Here is a 17,735-nt window from a genome sequence, read left to right as displayed (position 1 = left end):
AATCTATAACTAACCTAAATTCAATTCAATTAATTCTCCAAATTTTAATGAAATTATTTTGCTTTTTTGTGGACATACACGTGTAAAATTTAACATTCTAAATATTTTGTGATAGCTATGTTTATTATACTCTGTAATACCAACAGGTGGAATGACTCATCCACGATAAATAAGCAGTATGAAAAAATTGGAGGGAGGTGTTTCCGTCGTGGCTCAGTGGTTAACGAATCCGACTAGGAACCATGAGGTTGCGGGTTCGAGCCCTGCCCTTGCTCAGTGGGTTAAGGATCCGGAGTTGCGGTGAGCTGTAGTATAGGTTGCAGACGCGGCTCAGATCCCACATTGCTGCGGCTCTGGCATAGGCCGGTGGCTACAGCTCCAATTAGACCCCTAGCCTTGGAATCTCCATATGCCACAGGAGCGGCCCAAGAAAAGGCAAAAAGATAAAAAAAAAAAAAAAAAAAAAAAAAAAAAAAAAAAAAATTGGGGGGAAAAATACACCTGACTTCAAAATATCTTTTCTATTCTAAAACACTGGTTGCAGTACAGTTGAATCATTAAGAAAAATAAAATCTTAAGATACCAAAAATATTTGCTTTTGTTCACTATAATTTAATATATGAACACAAAACTGTGAATTTGAACTCTCAGAACATCATTCCTTTCATTGTCCTAGATGACTCACAACAACTAGAAGGCTAACATGGGGGTCCACTGTCTACTAAATGCTTAATGTACAACAAAACTGTTTCTGTGTGCATATCTAAAGTGGTTTAGGTTTTTAATAAATTATTCTATCAGTATTTTCATGCCACTATGTTACAATTATTCAGGCCATATTGGGTAGGGGATAAAAAAGAATCAAGAAATCATAACTATCGGATAAGGGTTTATATTTTGGCTGTAAGAATAAAGTATTATAATAAATGTTTAAGAAACATAAATAAGTACTAAATTATGTTATGTAGGCTTTTGAAAGGAACCTATCCATATAATCTAGTATAATGAAAACTTTTCAATTAAGAGTAAGATCTGGAATGGAGAAGAAAGTATTAAACAAATGATACCATGAAAAGGTGATAAGAGTAGGTTTTGAGAAAACATGAAAATTGTAGGCTTTGGAGTTCCCGTTGTGGCTCAGTGGTAGGGAACCTGACTAGTATCCATGAGGATTCAGGTTCAATCCCTGGCCTCACTCAGTGGGTTACGTATTTGGCACTGCCAGTGAGCTGTGGTGTAGGTTGCAGATGTGGCTCCGATCCTGTGTCGCTATGGCTGTGGCGTAGCTGCGCCGCTCTGATTCAACCCCTAGCCTGGGAACGTGCATATACCAAGGGTACAACCCTTAAAAAAAGAAACAAAAAAAAGAGGGAGAGAAAATTACATGCTTCTAAAGAATTACAAACACCATCTTAACATAAGAATGGGAGAGTAAATCTGTTTTTAATAAGGTAAGACAAAAGATAGGAAAACAAGGCTCCCTACCAGCCAGCTGAAATTTAATACTGATGTGAGCTCTGAGATAAGGGCATACACAGTTTGTACTACTAAAATGTCTGGAAACCGTGGTCATTTTTCTGCAACAACTGATAAACCGTGGTATAAAACAGCATGACATTCCAAACACTCCAGGAGTCTCCCACACATGATCTTGTAACTCGAACAACTTTGGTTTTTTTTGTTGTTGTTCCCTTTAGTAAAAAAGTCATGACAAATCAGGTCGATGACTTCAAATGTCTTTCTTGATTGCAGCCAGAAGTGAACTTCAACCCAAGTATAGACTTGAGTGATGCCAAGAAGTGAAAGGAAAATGTAAACCATTTCGTGATGATGCTGAGTATGATTATGGATACTGCATTAAATGGAGAAATCAGTGCTGCATCTAATCTCTGGAAATCAGAGGTACGACTGAGCATCAAAGTCGGGAAGAGAGATGCATCTTACGGACTCGAGAGTAGGTAAAAAGAAAATGTTTGGGATCGTTAAAGGAAATACGTGCTATTAAGTCTTAAATATCACTATTTATGTAAATAAAAATAACTTACAGTTTTTAATCCGTCTATTCTTTGCTCAGTTTCTCTGTATTTCAGATGGATGAACATATTAATTAAGCATGGGAACAAACGCTAACTGTGCTTATAATCTCATTTTGGCCAGTTTGCCATTCATATATTCTTCCTACTTATCTGAGTTGCTCTGTTTCCTCACTAAATAAATCTAGGTGGCCTTATTGCTGGGTTTACTGTGAGAGTCATGGTTCTCTTCATACATCCCTTTTTTCCAGATCAAAATCTCTATAGCCTTAGTTCTTTCTTAAAATAAAAGGCATTTTTTTCTCCCTTTCAGATGTGGAAAGGTTTAATCTTGATTTGCCTAATGATTTTTTGTATGCATTTAACCAATTCCTGTGAGATGACACAGTTTCATATTTCTCAGTAGGGCAGTTAAATCCTATGCATGGCACAACAAAAGGCTGAACAGCAAGGTCTTAGAAAGAATGAGAGAGAGCTCCTTTTATTGATGCAATCTTTTTTATTTTATTTTATTTTATTTTTTGCTTTTTAGGGCTGCACCTGTGGCATATGGAGGTTCCCAGGCCAGGGCTCTTATTGGAGCTACAGCTACAGGCCTACACCACAGCCACAGCAACACCAGATCTGAGCCATGTCTGGAACCTACACCACAGCTCACAGCAATGCTGGATCCTTAACCCACTGAGTGAGGCCAGGGATCGAACCCACAACCTCATGGTTCCTAGTTGGATTTGTTTCTGCTGTGCCACGACAGGAATTCCAATCCATGCAATCTTTTATTCAAACAAAATCCATAAAGAAGCTTAGTAATAGGTATTCTTTTCTCAGCAATTGAGGATTTGTGTTTGGCCAACTCAATCTGCTCTTCCCAAAGAACACATCATATGAGGGAATATTTAATTTTGTTGGAGGAAAACTTGGAATCCCACAATCTATGTAGCGTCTTAGGAAGGAAGCTCAGTAAGCTGATGTGTAAACCTGACAGCTGCTCAGAACACGTGTCTCTGAGATCCGCTGTGAAACTGAGCAGGGTTGGTTTTGTCTAAAAGAGTGGGGATGGAGAAGTTTGTAAGAGTGGCTTCACTTTTCACCACTATACAGCTGATGGAGAACTTGGGAAATGTCCTAGTGAGCCCAAGAAAGATGAAGACGGCTAGAAAGCAATGATCACCTGGTAGCAAAAATTAGGTCACTTAAAGACCGAATTATTTACCCTGGATATGACCCCTGAGGAAAGGACAACTTTTGCATTTTCAGAAGCTGTGCTACTGTGGGGGCCAGGAATAAAGAGATGACCCTTCGTTTAAATAGACATTATTAAATCACATACACTATGTGTTTCAAATTAATCAGGCTACTCTCTTTGAATTCATTGTTATACTGTTTGCATACATATCAATGCATCTTATGATTCCATTTAATCAAGACAAGTAATGAATTTCTCCACCAATGGGGAAAAATATCATTGTTTTTGTGAAAATGCTCTTTCTCTGACCACAAGGTCTTTGAAGATAGGACTGCTTAACACAGAACTGAACTTTTCTTATTCTTAGTATGCTCCAGAGAGGCAAGAATTCTCTTTTGCCTCATTTCAACAACACAGGATATGAGAAGGAATTTCTTTTCTTCTCTGCTATGGAATTTTCTACCATGAAGAGTCTTCTTTTCTCTCTTTTTAAAAAGTATTCTGTTCTATAAGATCAGAATTTCATGAGGCAACAGATACATTTTTAGAGGAATATTTATGCTGCTGAATTAAAAAGTAATCACCCATTTCTTAAATTATAATATTCTAGGCACCAAAGGATCATGACACTCTTCCCATTGCTATCATCCCGCTACAGTTATTTTTATTTCAATCTTCTTGGACATTGCACCTAGTTAGAGAAAATTTTAGATATAGTTTTTAGCACCAGTCAGAAGCTTTAGATAAATGCATTTTTTAACTTATTAATTGCCAACTTAGGGTCATTAGACCTAGAGAGCTTTACATCTAGGCAAAAGAAAAAATCAAAAGCCCAAAGAGAGGCAGCCCAACATAGGGTGGAAGTAGGGAAGTTACAACACACCCAGCAAGCCTTGAGGTTTTATACCAAGGCTGTGAGAGACATAGTCACAATTCTATGCAAGACAGATAATTGGGGGGGGGAGCACTGTTTTTAATAGTGACATGGAACATTACAGCCATCTCATGAGGAATGCTTCTGAAATTAAGAGTGTATGGATATCCCATTTGGGGACCTTGCAAAATGAGTCACTGAATTGGTCAAGAAAAGAGGAGACCAGACTTCAGCTGGAGCAGCAATGATAACAATAGAAGCATGGGGAGCAGTGACACACCCCCGTATAAGAAGATGGGAAGTGCGATATCACTCAAACAGCATTGAAAGTCAGAACTGTGAACAAACCACAGAGTTGCTAGTCAATTCAGAAGGAGGTGAAGATTGACCAGCCACTTCAAAGGAAAACGTAATAGCTGTCAAGCAGGACACAGAAGCCACCACAGGACCCCACAGGAAACAAGAGAGACCTGTAGGCTGCAAGTTTGAAAGCAGAATGTCTGGGACTCAAAGACGAATTGTTCAAGAACTTTCACCCACATGGTTTTATTATGTTTCCACGGATAACTATAAAAGCTGGGGAGTTCATTTAAAAAGGCTAATAAAGTCTTCTAAATGAAAATGAGAGGGTCAGAGATCGGAAACTTAAAACCATTACCCAGTAGACTGCCCAGGAGTCATTAACGAATTTACAGTCCTTGAAAACTGCTAAGCCCTGGATGACAGCATGCAGGTTTTCTTTAACTTTTTTGGAGGTGTGTTGCTGAAGTTTTTCAGCTATAATCTTGCTTAATCAGCTACAAATTCAATAATCTTCTTAGATTTAGAACTGAACTATAAGCCATCCCAGTAAACTATAAATATGGATATATATGTCCCTCATTTCAACCTCTAGTGAGCTTCATGTGTATAATGTCATTGTTTCTTGCTTTAAGAAACTTCCTTAAATTTTAATCTGAAACTCTCTCCTGTGACCTTTGTTCAGTAGAGGCTTAAGCAATACTTATTTAATGAAAATGAGAGAGTTTCAGATTAAAATTTCTATATTATTGTACAAAAAGGTAAAACGATAATGGGCTCTGCTCACTTAGCTATGGATTTCTTTTATAATGTTTCTCTCACTATTCATTAATGTAGATTTCAGCATCTCTTTTACCTTTCCTTTATCTTTCTTATCATCCCCCTGTCATTAATACCCCCAAACCCTAGCCGTGAGCTTAAGGACACTTTTGAGAGTGCAGAGGTAGACACCTTCGTACACACTGGAAAAGGTCACTATTGGAACTGAACAACTTAGAGAAACATACCCATTGTACTAAAATGTAGAAGTAGTAAGAGTAGTTTTGATTAGGCAGAGGGCTTCACACTGCAACATCAATGTGGTATGACTATAAGCAAATTCTCAAGATCAATTCTTTCACGTGTAAGTTTTTACAAATGATCGAGCACCCTTTGTGGCTCAGTGGGTTAAGAACCCAACATAGTGTCCATGAGAAGGTGGGTTTGAACTCTGGCCTTGCTCAGTGGGTTAAACCTGCAGCATTGGTCACAGACGTGGCTTGGATCTGACATTGCTATGGCTGTGGTATAGACCAGAAGCTACAACTCCTATCCGACCTTTAGCCTGGGAACTTCCATATGCTGCAGGTGTGGCCCTAAAAAAAAGAAAGAAAGAAAAAAAAAGTTAAAATGATTCACAAGTAATAAGGAGGCATAAAAAATACATTTGTTAGACTATAAAATTTGTCACCAAAATCAAGATGAGGCACACGAGCCAACAGACACTGAACATTTTCCCACCAGACTATACATTCTAATTTTTATCTTTAATGTTGGTTCAAAATTCAAGGTTTGTTGCCTTTAGCACCCATTTATGTCTTAGTATAGAATAAGAACAACTAGTCACACCAGAGGTCTGCATGAGAAATTGTTTTCGACTCATCTCAGTGACAAGGTATGATATGCAAGTTTCTTCTACTCCTTAGAATGCTGAGGAAGATTCAAGCTGGGGTAGGAAAGATATCTGTTGGGATGAGAAGAGTTTGCACTATTCTCTGAGGTATTTCTAGGTTCTTCTAAGAAAACAATTCCTGGGCGTGATTTCTTTTCAAAGTTTCTGCTTTCAGAAGTGTTCCTCGGTGTAAAAACAAAGGTTGAGAACAAATGAATTGTAGTATTTCTTTTACCTTGGAAACCATTTGTTTCCATAATTATGTAAGTCCCTAAAACAAGCATTTCAGGGAGTTTCCTGGTGGCTCAGCGGGTTAAGGATCCAGCTTTATCACTGCTGTGGTGCAAGTTCAATCCCTAGCTCAGGAATTTCCACGTGCTGCAGGTACAGCCAAAAAAACTAAAAATTAAAAAAAAAATTTCAGGTGATTTGGATATGTAGTAGCAATAAGAACTGTTAAGAATATGGACTCTGACAATAGACCATGTTCAATTCTAGTTTCACCACTAATTAGCTAGCTGATTCATTTTGGGCGACATAAATCTCTATGTATTAATTTCCTTGTATGTGAAAAGGGGGTTAAACATTATACCTACCTCCTAGGGCTTTAATGAGGCTTAATATTAGTATATGTAAGTTACACAGAAAAGTACCTTGCACATAACCCATATTTTTTCTTTTTTATTAAAGTATGGCTGATTTACAATGCTCCTTCAATTTCTTCTGTGCAGCAAAGTCATCCAGTCACACATATATATACATTCGTTTTTTCATACTATCTTCCATCATGCTCTAACCCAAGAGATTGGACATAGTTCCCTGTGCCATAGAGTGGAACCAACTGCTTATCCATTCTAAAGGTAATCCATATTTACAGATATTTTTAAGGTGCAAAAAAAATTACAGATGTTTTTAAGGTGCATGGCAGAGACGCTGAGCCTCTTGGACTCATGGATTCTAAAGATAGGAAACATCAATAATTATTGGAGCTTGCATAAGAGGATTTTGTAGTGGAAAGAAGTAGAAATTGTAGCAGAAGACCTAGCCACTGATATTTATGCAATTTTTCTTAGTAATTTAATCCCCAAAGTCCTCATCTATAAAATGTTTTATGATTGTTTCCAATTTGAAACTTTCCAATCTGTCATGGGTTTGTAAAAATAATCCCATAATGACTTTGTAATCTTTAATCCTAAGCTTTTGCATCCATCACTGAACTTAAATATACAGTGTTTTTAAGGGGGGTTGAAATAAGGCATGATGTCTAGCAGTGAAGAGCAAAGAATGAAAATCACATCATAATTTTGCAGTACAAAGAAATCATGATGTTATTTTAGGTTTCATATTTCTAAAATGTGAAAGCTAAGACCCAGTGCAAGCCCAAAAACTGAAGAATTTGTGCAGGAAAGTGGCAGAAAGTGTCAAGTGTTTTACTGGAGACTCTTGTAAGAGAAGAGCATTGCACTTGGAATTTTCTTTTGGCAATCGAAATCTCTTCTTAGCATCACACCTATTTTGCATTCCCATCATCTATGCCTTCCTAGAAAAGTTTTCGTGATAGACATATCTCAGCTGAGCATCCCTAAGCTTTGCCACCCCCTCTTCCTAAGAACTTACAACTTTGAGAGGCCTTACATACAGTTCTAAATGATAAAATTACTATGATCCTCTAACTTCATAGGAAGAAATTTAAAACATTTGCTTCATCTAAAAATCCAAAATCCTGACTCAAGTAGAAATATGAAGGCTTACTCATCTTACCTTTCATTTCTTATACTTTAGGTCAGTTCTCCACCCTTAAAAAAAAATCCCCTCTCTCTCTTCCTTTTTTCTCTCTCTCTTCCTTTTTTCTTAATAACTACTTGCAATCTCATCCTTGTCCTTCTTTCCACATTTTTTCGCTGCCTTCCCTTCTCAAAAAAGTTTCTTTATTAATAGAAATCTAGCTTCTGGATCTCTCCCAAATGAAACCCTAGGATATCCATTTTAAGCAATAAATCAATAAGTTATCTTCTCTCCCATGCATCCAGTTTGGTACTATTTATGTTGCTTCCTTTAGAGAATTGAAATGAGAGTCACTCACATCCTTATCTTTGTTCTGAGTGGCCAGATGTCACTGTTGCTAACTTCATATTTAAGCAAGGAAAGAAAGGGTCATGCAATTTATGTTTAGCTGATATTCCAACTTGATAAGACTGGCTCACTTTGTACAGGTGAAATGGATACAGCTCCACTGAAGTAAAAATGGTCCATTTAGTCCTTGGCCATCCTCTTATCCATGCCATCATTACCATGCCTGGCCTTGCAATCTTCTGTTGTATTTCATAACTGATATTTTGCTCTGCTAACATATAATAGGTCTTTATTAAATCTCTAGCCCTTTAAAGGGTCATTTTTTTCCTTTTTAGGTCCAAAACAGCAGCATGTGGAAGTTCTTGGGCCAGGGGTCAAATCAGAGCTGCAGCTGCCAGTCTACACCACAGCCACAGCAACACCAGATCCAAGCTGCATTTACAACTTACACTGCAGGAATAGTGGATACTTAACCCACTGAGTGAGGCCAGGGATTGAACCCACATCCTCATGAATACTAGTCAGATTCCTTACCCACTGAGCCACAATGGGAACTCCTAAAGGGTTATTTTTTGTATTTTAGAAAGATGATATCAAGAAAATAGATTTTCCATGGTTTGACTATAAATATATAGTCCACTTTGAGATAAGGAATGGAGCCAGAGGTTTATAAGAGGACTAAATTACTATTTTTAAAACTCAGGTGATAAGACCCTGGATAACTTGTTTTTCCTCAATGACTCAAGAAGTTAGACCATAAATCAGGCAGCTGTAAGTGGATACCTTTTTGGATGTTCATTCCCAGGCAAATGGCTTAATATTTAAATATAATCTTTACCATAAACCTCTCAGTCTGGCCATTCCTACCCATCCAGCCTTAAAAGAGGGAATCTTGAGGCTCATCTAATGAATATTTATCCCCAATATACAGCTAGTAAACAAAAGCGTCAGATCTCAAGATTACTTTTCTGCGTATAAATTGAGTGTTCTTTCAAGGGAAAGAAAAATACCATATGATATCACTTATATGTGGAATCTAAAATAGGGCACAATTGAATCTACAAAACAGAAACAGCCTCACAGACATGGAGAACAAACTTGTGGTTGCCAAGGGGAGAGGGGAGGGAGCGGGATGGACTGAGAGTTTGGGGTTCGTGGACACAAACTATGACATTGAGAATGGATGAGCAATGAGGTCCTACTGTACAGCACAGGAAACTCTATCCAATCTTTTGGAAGATAATATAAGAAATGTACATATGTATGACTGGGTCACTTTGCTGTACAGCAGAAATTGACAGATACTATACTTTAATAAAATCAACTATACTTTAATAAAAATAAGAAAACAAATTGAGTGTTCTTTCACTTTTTTTTTTCTTTTTTTTTTTTTTTTTTTTGTCTTTTTGCCATTTCTTGGGCCGCTCCCGCGGCATATGGAGTTTCCCAGGCTAGGGTTCTAATCAGAGCTGCAGCCACCGGCCCACGCCAGAGCCAAAGCAATGCAGGATCCGAGCCGCATCTGCAACCTACACCACAGCTCACGGCAACCCCGGATCGTCAACCCACTGAGCGAGGGTGGCAACGCCGGATCGTCAACCCACTGAGCAAGGGCAGGGACCGAACCCGCAACCTCATGGTTCCTAGTCGGATTCGGATTCGTTAACCACCGCGCCACGACGGGACCGCCTCTTTCACTTTTTAATGAACTATTTTTCCCTACAAATGAGGCAACCGTATGACTGAGTCATTCCACGGTATACAAAGAATTATACTGATTTTTCTTACACTCTGTAACTGTGATCATTTTTAATGTTAGCTGTCCTAGAACCAAATCCTAGAAATATTTTCTGTTTGCGGGAAAACTGAATTTCAGATATAGTGTCTAACTCAGGCCATATGTACAGAGAACAACTTCACATAACGAACTCTCGTTATTCATTATTCAGTTATGAGAATGAAGAAGGTGGGGTTGAGTATGGACTCTGGCTTCCCATTCCTGGAGTCCATCTCCATTCAACATGTGTGATTTGAGTCAATTATATAATCCCTCTGCACCACAGTTTCCTTGACTGGAAAATGAGAAGTTTCTATGTCACAGACATTGTCATGAGGATTCAACTAATTAATCTGTATAAAGTGCTTAGAACACTGCCTGGCCCATCATAAACACTTAAAAAAACATGTGGCTGAAAATGTCAATGCTGAATATGAGCTTTCACTTAAAAAATGAAGAAGACCTGGGGTTTCTGTTGTGGTTTAGCAGTAATGAACCTGAATAGGAGCCATGAGAATGAGGGTTCAATTCCTGGCCTCACTCAGTGGGTTAAGGATCCAGTGTTGCCATGGCTGTGGTGTAGGTCGCAAACGCACCTCTTGCATTGCTCTGGCTGTGGGTGGGCCAGCAGCTGCTGCTCCAATTCAACCCTAGCCTGGGAACTTTACACAGCAGATGCAGCCCTTAAAAAAAAAAAAAAAGGAAGGAAGAAGAAGACCTTAACCCTATTATTTGTTTGTATAACTGAACATGAGATCACATTTGGCTCTTTGAGGTGCTAATGGAACTAAGCCCTCTCTTCTGCTGGTTGCTGTTTCACAATACTTACATGAATATCTGCTCGATCTTGAAAGGCAGCATTAATCAGCATAGTAATCACCCTAAGAAGGCTATAAAAACAAAAGTTTATCTTCCTTTGATTGAAGAATAGCACCTCTCTGTCCTTTTGAACTCTGCCTCAACCTCACTCAAGTGATTGTATCAGCAATGAAGATATTTTGTATTTTCCTGACCTTTGTCTTCACTGTGTCTTGTGGTCCAGCAGGTAATATCTGTTAATACGGGAAAAGAGGGAAAGCCAACTTTTTTATATAAATGCTTGACTCTGGAAAATATATTGTTAGGAGGCTCCATATGAATTCATAATGCAATTCACTGATGATTTTGCATGAGAGGCAATGAGTGGAACTGATAATTGAGAATATAATAGGGAAGAATGACCAACATAGTAGAACTAAACCTGTTTCTTGTTTTGTTTTCGTTTTTAAATGCAATTTAATTGATTCAAGCTTCTACAACTGGTTTGGTAATACAGGGTAAAGGAGAGGGGTCTTGGGATGGATGGCTATTTACAACACAAAATATATAGATTACACTTTCCACATTCTTTTCTCTTTCTCTTGAGGGAGGATGCACAGATTAGATATTTAAGAGTATTCTATTTACAACAACAACAAAAGAGTTAATGGCAAAGAAAATATTGTTGGATAAACATGTACTTACAGTGTACAAATCTCTAGTGAATATAACCCAAATTCTTTAACATGGTTTCCTGGGCATGATTTTAGAAACAAAATAGTTTAACTTTATACTTTAAGCAACTTTATTTACTCATCTATCTCTCTAGCTATCTCTTGATCCATCTACCTACACAAGGGGATTAAGCCTGGATTCATGATCATACCTATTTTTTCCTAGTTTTACAGAGGAAAACAAGAGAAAAAACAAGAGAAATTGAAGAAAGAAAAAGTCAATGTTACCTTGTTCGTGGTGCTTGCAAGACTTCATGCAACACCTGGGAATACGTATTTAATTACTGTGATTCCGAGCCCTGCTGTGTTGTACGGGAATACGTAATACCAGGCAGTCAAAGCACCACCACTAAAGCTTATGAAGATGTAAATTATAGTTTTATTACACTACCTGCTACTACCCATGCAAATTATAATTCTTCTATTTTGTTACCTAACAATACTGATGTAAATTAAAATTCAAGTATGTAACACTACATGGTAACCATATTACTAATAAAAATGAACTTTCTACTTTCTGTAAGTCTATTTTCAAATCTTCTCCTTTAGCGTTCTGGGTTATACAACTATGTCACGGCAGCTGGTGAGTTCGATGTTAGGATACTACAAGAGAAATAAAGAAGAGTGGCAGTGTCTATTCAACTGCCAAAAGTGCTCTCTATATGCACATGGCCAGCATTCGGCATCGTGAAGACTTCCCTTTACCTCCGGCCTATTTATTTGCCCTGTGTACTACTCTGGTTAATTTCATATGCTCTTTTAGGTATCAGCCATCAATCATGGTTTAACACTACCTTTCCATAGTTTCAGTAAAAATGTGCTTGGACCTTGGACACAAAGTCATATATATTTTAGTCATGTAACAAGACAGTATTGATAATATAATTATGAGAAAAAGCAATCGAACAAAACTTAACATGGAGTAAAACGTGATAAGAATAAGAACGAGTTAAAAACATTTGAAAGATATATTTTTTCTTTCTGATAATAAGAGCATTTGGAGGATTACAGAAATGTTTAACTATGAAAAGTCATGTCCAGTTCTACCATCCAGTGCTATTACTTATAATCATCTTTGAACGGAGGCAACCAATCCAAGGATATTTTCTCCTGGTCCTTAAGAATTGAACTACTTCATCTTACAATTCTGTATTTCATGCTGTCTGTCCTCATCCCTGTCTTCAATGAACTCATTGTTTTCAGTTTTCCACATTCCACCTTAGTTTTATAATAATATGAAATTGTTAAATGATCTTATGAATTATAAAGCTTTTCATTAGTAAATGACATTCAGAACTTAAAGTCTTCACTGAGGGTTTTTCACATATAGCCACAGCGTATATCTGGACGATGTAAAAATTTAGGTGAGAATCTGATCAGAGGAAATGATATACATTTAGTCAATTTGAGGTTTAAGAGGAAAAGGGTAAGTTTCAGCTTTCTTACTTGAAGAAGTTGATGAACGATGCAATCACTCATTAGGAAATACAGGAAGAGGTGCAGATTTAAAGGAAACATGATGTTCTAAGTTTAGATTTTCCTACTGTATACGTGTGTGAAACTCAGGGCAGAAAAACCTGCTTCAGATACAGACCTGAGGAGCCATTTGTTGAAACAATGAGATAAATCACCCCAGGGAAGATTGCAGACTGAGAAGAAAAAAAAGTCTAAAATTTCAAGGAGTAAGATTTTAAGATTTTAAATTGGATAGTACAAAGGAGGATAAGAAGAAGGTGGCCAATGAAACCTCACTCCCAGGTAAGGTCCCAGACATAAAGGAAAAGAGGCAACCCATTCTTGCCATGCTCTACATTAATTTTTATTTATTTTTTATTTATTTATTTTGTCTTTTTAGGGTCACACCCACAGCATATGGAGGTTCCCAGGCTAGGGATCCAATTGGAGCTTCAGCTGCCGACCTACACCACAGCTACAGCAATGCAGGATCTGAGCCATGTCTGTGATCTGCACCACAGGTCATGGCAATGCCGGATATTTAACCCACTGAGTGAGGCCAGGGATCAAACCCACATCCTCATGGATGCTAGTTGGGTTCATTACTGCTGAGCCACAACAGGAACGCCTATGTTAATTTTTAACCCACAGAACTGATGAACATAGTAAAATGTTTCTTGTTTTAAGCCATCAAATTTCAGAGTAGTTTGTTGCATAGCAATATTAACCAGAGGTGTGTGTAACTTCCAAATAACAAAAATGTTAAAAAAAAAAGAAAGAAAAGAAAAGAAAAAGAAAAAACATGTAATGAATTATAGGCAGGGCTTCTGAAATGATGAAGTAAAATACTCCCCAAATCTGCCCCTTCTTAAAAGTAACAAAATACTGGCAAAAAAAAAAAAAAAAAAAACAAACACGTCAACATCAACTTTTTAAGACTTCTGCAAATTAACCACACACTTGCAAAAGTCCTAGGAGTTTTTGTCAAGGAAAAAATGCTCAATCTCAGTAAGGACATCTACCTTTGAGGCATTTTAACTGCCCTATTACCATCCAACTCTCCCTAGCTCTACAGTAGCCTTGAAAACCAGCAATCTCCCAACCATGATACCTGAGAATATGTAAAGAATATCTACAACTGACTAATTTTTTTAAAAAACCACAAAATATAAAATAGACTAAGAAGTTGGATAGATATTTCACCAAAGAAGAGATGCAAATGTTCAACTAGCATGTGGAAATGTTTATCCGCAATAGCCATCTCAGGTGTGCAAATTAATACTGCAATGAGTTACCACTTTCCACCCGTTAAACTGGGTTGGGCTGTAAACAAAACAGGACACATTAACAAATGTTGGTGAGGATATGAAGAGATTAGAACTCTCATATGTTGCTGATGGGTAAATTGGTACAAACACTTTGGAAAACAGGCTGACATTTCCTGAAAAGTTTAAGCATGGAATCTTCATTTGATTCTGCAATCCCACCATTGGGCATATATACAAGAGGAATAAAAGCATATGTCACACAGAAACTTGCACATGGATGTTCATAGAAGCTTTATACATAAGCCAAAAAATAGATGTCCAAAAAATCCCAAATGTCCACAAATGGATGAATGGATGAACAGTACATGACATAGCCATACAATGGAATGTTATTTGACAATAAAATAAAGGGAAATATTACTCATGCTACAACATGGATAAACCTTGAAAGAGCATGTTAAGTAAAAGTAAGCCAGTCACAAATTGTTACATATTATATTATTCCATTTATATGAAATGGCAGATCTACAGGTTCAGAGAGTAGATGAATGGCATCTGGGAAGAGGACCTTGAAGGTGGGGTAAATGATAGCTAAAAAGTACAGGGATTTTTAGGGGAATATAAAAGGTATTCAAAAATTGATTGCGAGGATGGTTACATAACTCCATGAATGTACTGAACAACACTGAACTGTACAAGTTAGATGGATAAATTGTTTGGTACCGGGATTAATTCTCAATAAACTTGTTACAAAAAAAAAAAAAGAATACAAGCAAACTTCCTGTCAAAAACTATGCAAGCCAAAAGACAATGTGTCAACATTTTTAAATACTGAAAAAAATTCTGTCAATCTACAGTTCTACTCAGTAATGCATTGTCAGCAGAACTTTCTTGAACACATATACAAAATTCTTCCAGTGGAAGGAAAAGTGTACAAGATAAAAATTTGGATGTGCACACAGGAATAAGATAAACTGGAATCTGTAAGTTTGTAAGTAAATGTAAATATCTTTTCCCTCAATTTTTATTAGTAAAAATAAATTAGTAAATGCTAATTCATTGCTTAAAGCAAAAGTAATCATATATCATGCAGTTTATAGCACTGTAGAGGGAAATAAATGACAATAATAGCTCAAATCATAGGAAAGGGAAAATAGAAGTAAGGGATTTTAAGACCCTTATATTATAAGTGATAGTTAGAGACCTATACTACAGACCCTAAGGAAAGGACAGAAAATATATACAGCCCATGGGATAGATAAAATGTAATCATAAAAAAATACACAGACAGGAAAGGAAAGAAAAGTGAACAAAAGTAGAGAGAACAAGTAGAAAACAAATACAAGAGAGCAGATTTAAATACAATCATAATATAATTTTATTAAATATAAATAATATAGTGACTATAACAATTAAAAGGCAAAGATTTTAGGACAAGCTGTTGTAGTAATTATCTGTTTCTATATAACAAATGACCCCAATAAGTGACAGCTTTTAAAAAATCATAGATTCTTTTTTATTTTTTAGCTTTTTTAGGGCCACACCTGCAGCATATAGAAGTTCCCAGGCTAGGGGTCGAATTGGAGCTGCAGCTGCCAGCCTACACCACAGCCACAACAATGCCAGATCCAAGCTGCATCTGTGACCTACACCACAGCTCATAGCAACGCTGAATCCTTAACTCGCCAAGTAAGACCAAGGATCAAACCCGTGTCCTCATGAATATTAGTCAGGTTTGTTACCACTGAGCCAAGATGGGAACTCCTCATCTCATAGATTCTGTGAGTAGGATCCCAGGAACAGCTTGGCTTGGTGCTTTTGTCCCAAGATGTCTGATGAATTTCCACTTACGTAGGTGGCCTGAGCTAAAGAAATATCTATACTCAACAGGGCTGAAGGATCTTCTAAACTCACTCATGTCGTTGGTAGGCTTCATTCTTGAAAGCTACTGGACTTAGGGCTTCAGGTTTTTTGTTTTTTGTCTTTTTGCTATTTTCGGGGGCTGCTCCCGCGGCATATGGAGGTTCCCAGGCTAGGGGTCGAATCGGAGCTGTAGCCCGCAGCCTACGCCAGAGCCACAGCAACGCAGGATCCGAGCCGCATCTGCAACCTACACCACAGCTCACGGCAACGCCGGATGGTTAACCCACTTAGCAAGGGCAGGGATCGAACCCGCAACCTCATGGTTCCTAGTCAGATTCGTTAACCACTGTGCCACAACGGGAACTCCAGGTCTTCAGTTCTTTACATATTGTAAAATAGAAGGTTACAAATTCAAAGGCCATAATCTGGGTTATCCCATAAGGATTCTCATAGCATAGTCTGTTATTTCTCTTCGAACAAGTGATGAGAGAGACAGAACCAGAGACAGAGACACAGTGATACACAGGAACAGCAGAGAAAGAGACAAAAAGACAGCTCAAGATGATAACCATTATCTTTTCAAATGGTTATATTTGAGTTCCTATTGTGGCTCAGAAGATATGACTCTGACTAGCATCCATGAGGACGAAGGTTCCATCCCTGGCCTCACTCACTGAGTTAAGGATCCGGCATTGCCATGAGCTGTGGTGTAGGTCGCAGATGTGGCTCAGATCCCACATTGCTGTGGCTGTGGTGTAGGCCTGTGTCTACAGCTCTGATTCAACCCCTAGACTGGGAACCTTTGTATGTCATGGTGCAGCCCTAAAAAGATTAATTAATGAATTAAACGGTTATATTAAAAATTAAGAAATGTCTGAAAACAAAAAGAATGCTGGTGAAAGAAAGGGAAGACACAAACAGATGGAAAGATATACTGCATACTTGGATTTGAAGAATCAATGTTGGCTTGAATGGTTAGAGGGCTAATATCTTCATTTAAATAGAAAAAGGTTAATGCTGTGACTAAAGATGGTGGGAAAAAAATAAAGTATTTAAATATTTAAAGATAATCTACTGATATCTTAACGTAACTTCCAAATATTTGAGGAGAAGGACATTACAAGAGAAACTATAAGTGGTCTAAATCCTTTTTTTTCCCCCTAGTGGAAACCAAAATATATACTCTGTGGTTTCCAAGCCAGACAAATTCTTATGTTGATAGCAACCAGAAGACATAAAATAAGGAAACTGAGGTAGGAAATTATTTATATCCATTACAAGTTATTTTTTTCAATATTTATTAAGTATATGTATTACTGTGATAAAAACTATAAAACAAGTGGACACCATTGGACTTTTCTAGGAAAAAGCAAAGCTGTATAAATATTCAATTCACATGTTTTAAAAATGTAATAAAAATCAATGGAAAAATGAGATATAATATCTGGACTTTGGTAAATGAATCATTGATATAAGGTAGGCTTTTGAATATATCAACATATTGATGAGTTTGCATACCAGATTAGTGATTGGAATATATTTTAAAACAAACTCAAGAGTTTAACTGTCATAGTAATGTTCAGTTGTTTTACATCTAAAATGGTATATAATTCTCTTAAGCCCACTCTGTGCATGATCCTTGTGTTGGTATTTAATTGATCACCGTTGATACAAAAATCTCCTGTTTACAATTGTCTTCTTCATAGAGATTCCTCTCTAAAGA

General features: G+C 37.3%; 1 protein-coding gene and 1 pseudogene across 1 annotated transcript; both read left to right on the top strand.

Annotated features, from left to right (window-relative positions):
- On the top strand, window positions 1,734–2,259 carry LOC110261742 (annotated as a pseudogene).
- Window positions 10,661–11,944, top strand: DEFB113 (defensin beta 113). The gene is made up of 2 exons (XM_021100003.1): window positions 10,661–10,939; window positions 11,593–11,944. The coding sequence occupies exons 1-2, from the start codon at window positions 10,882–10,884 to the stop codon at window positions 11,880–11,882; spliced, it is 348 nt and encodes a 115-aa protein (XP_020955662.1). The 5' UTR covers window positions 10,661–10,881; the 3' UTR covers window positions 11,883–11,944.

The sequence above is a fragment of the Sus scrofa genome, chromosome 7 (genome assembly GCF_000003025.6).
Source record: "Sus scrofa isolate TJ Tabasco breed Duroc chromosome 7, Sscrofa11.1, whole genome shotgun sequence".
Lineage (NCBI taxonomy): Eukaryota > Metazoa > Chordata > Mammalia > Artiodactyla > Suidae > Sus > Sus scrofa.
Note: the sequence above shows the minus strand (reverse complement) of the source record. Positions and strands in the feature narration are given on the sequence as shown.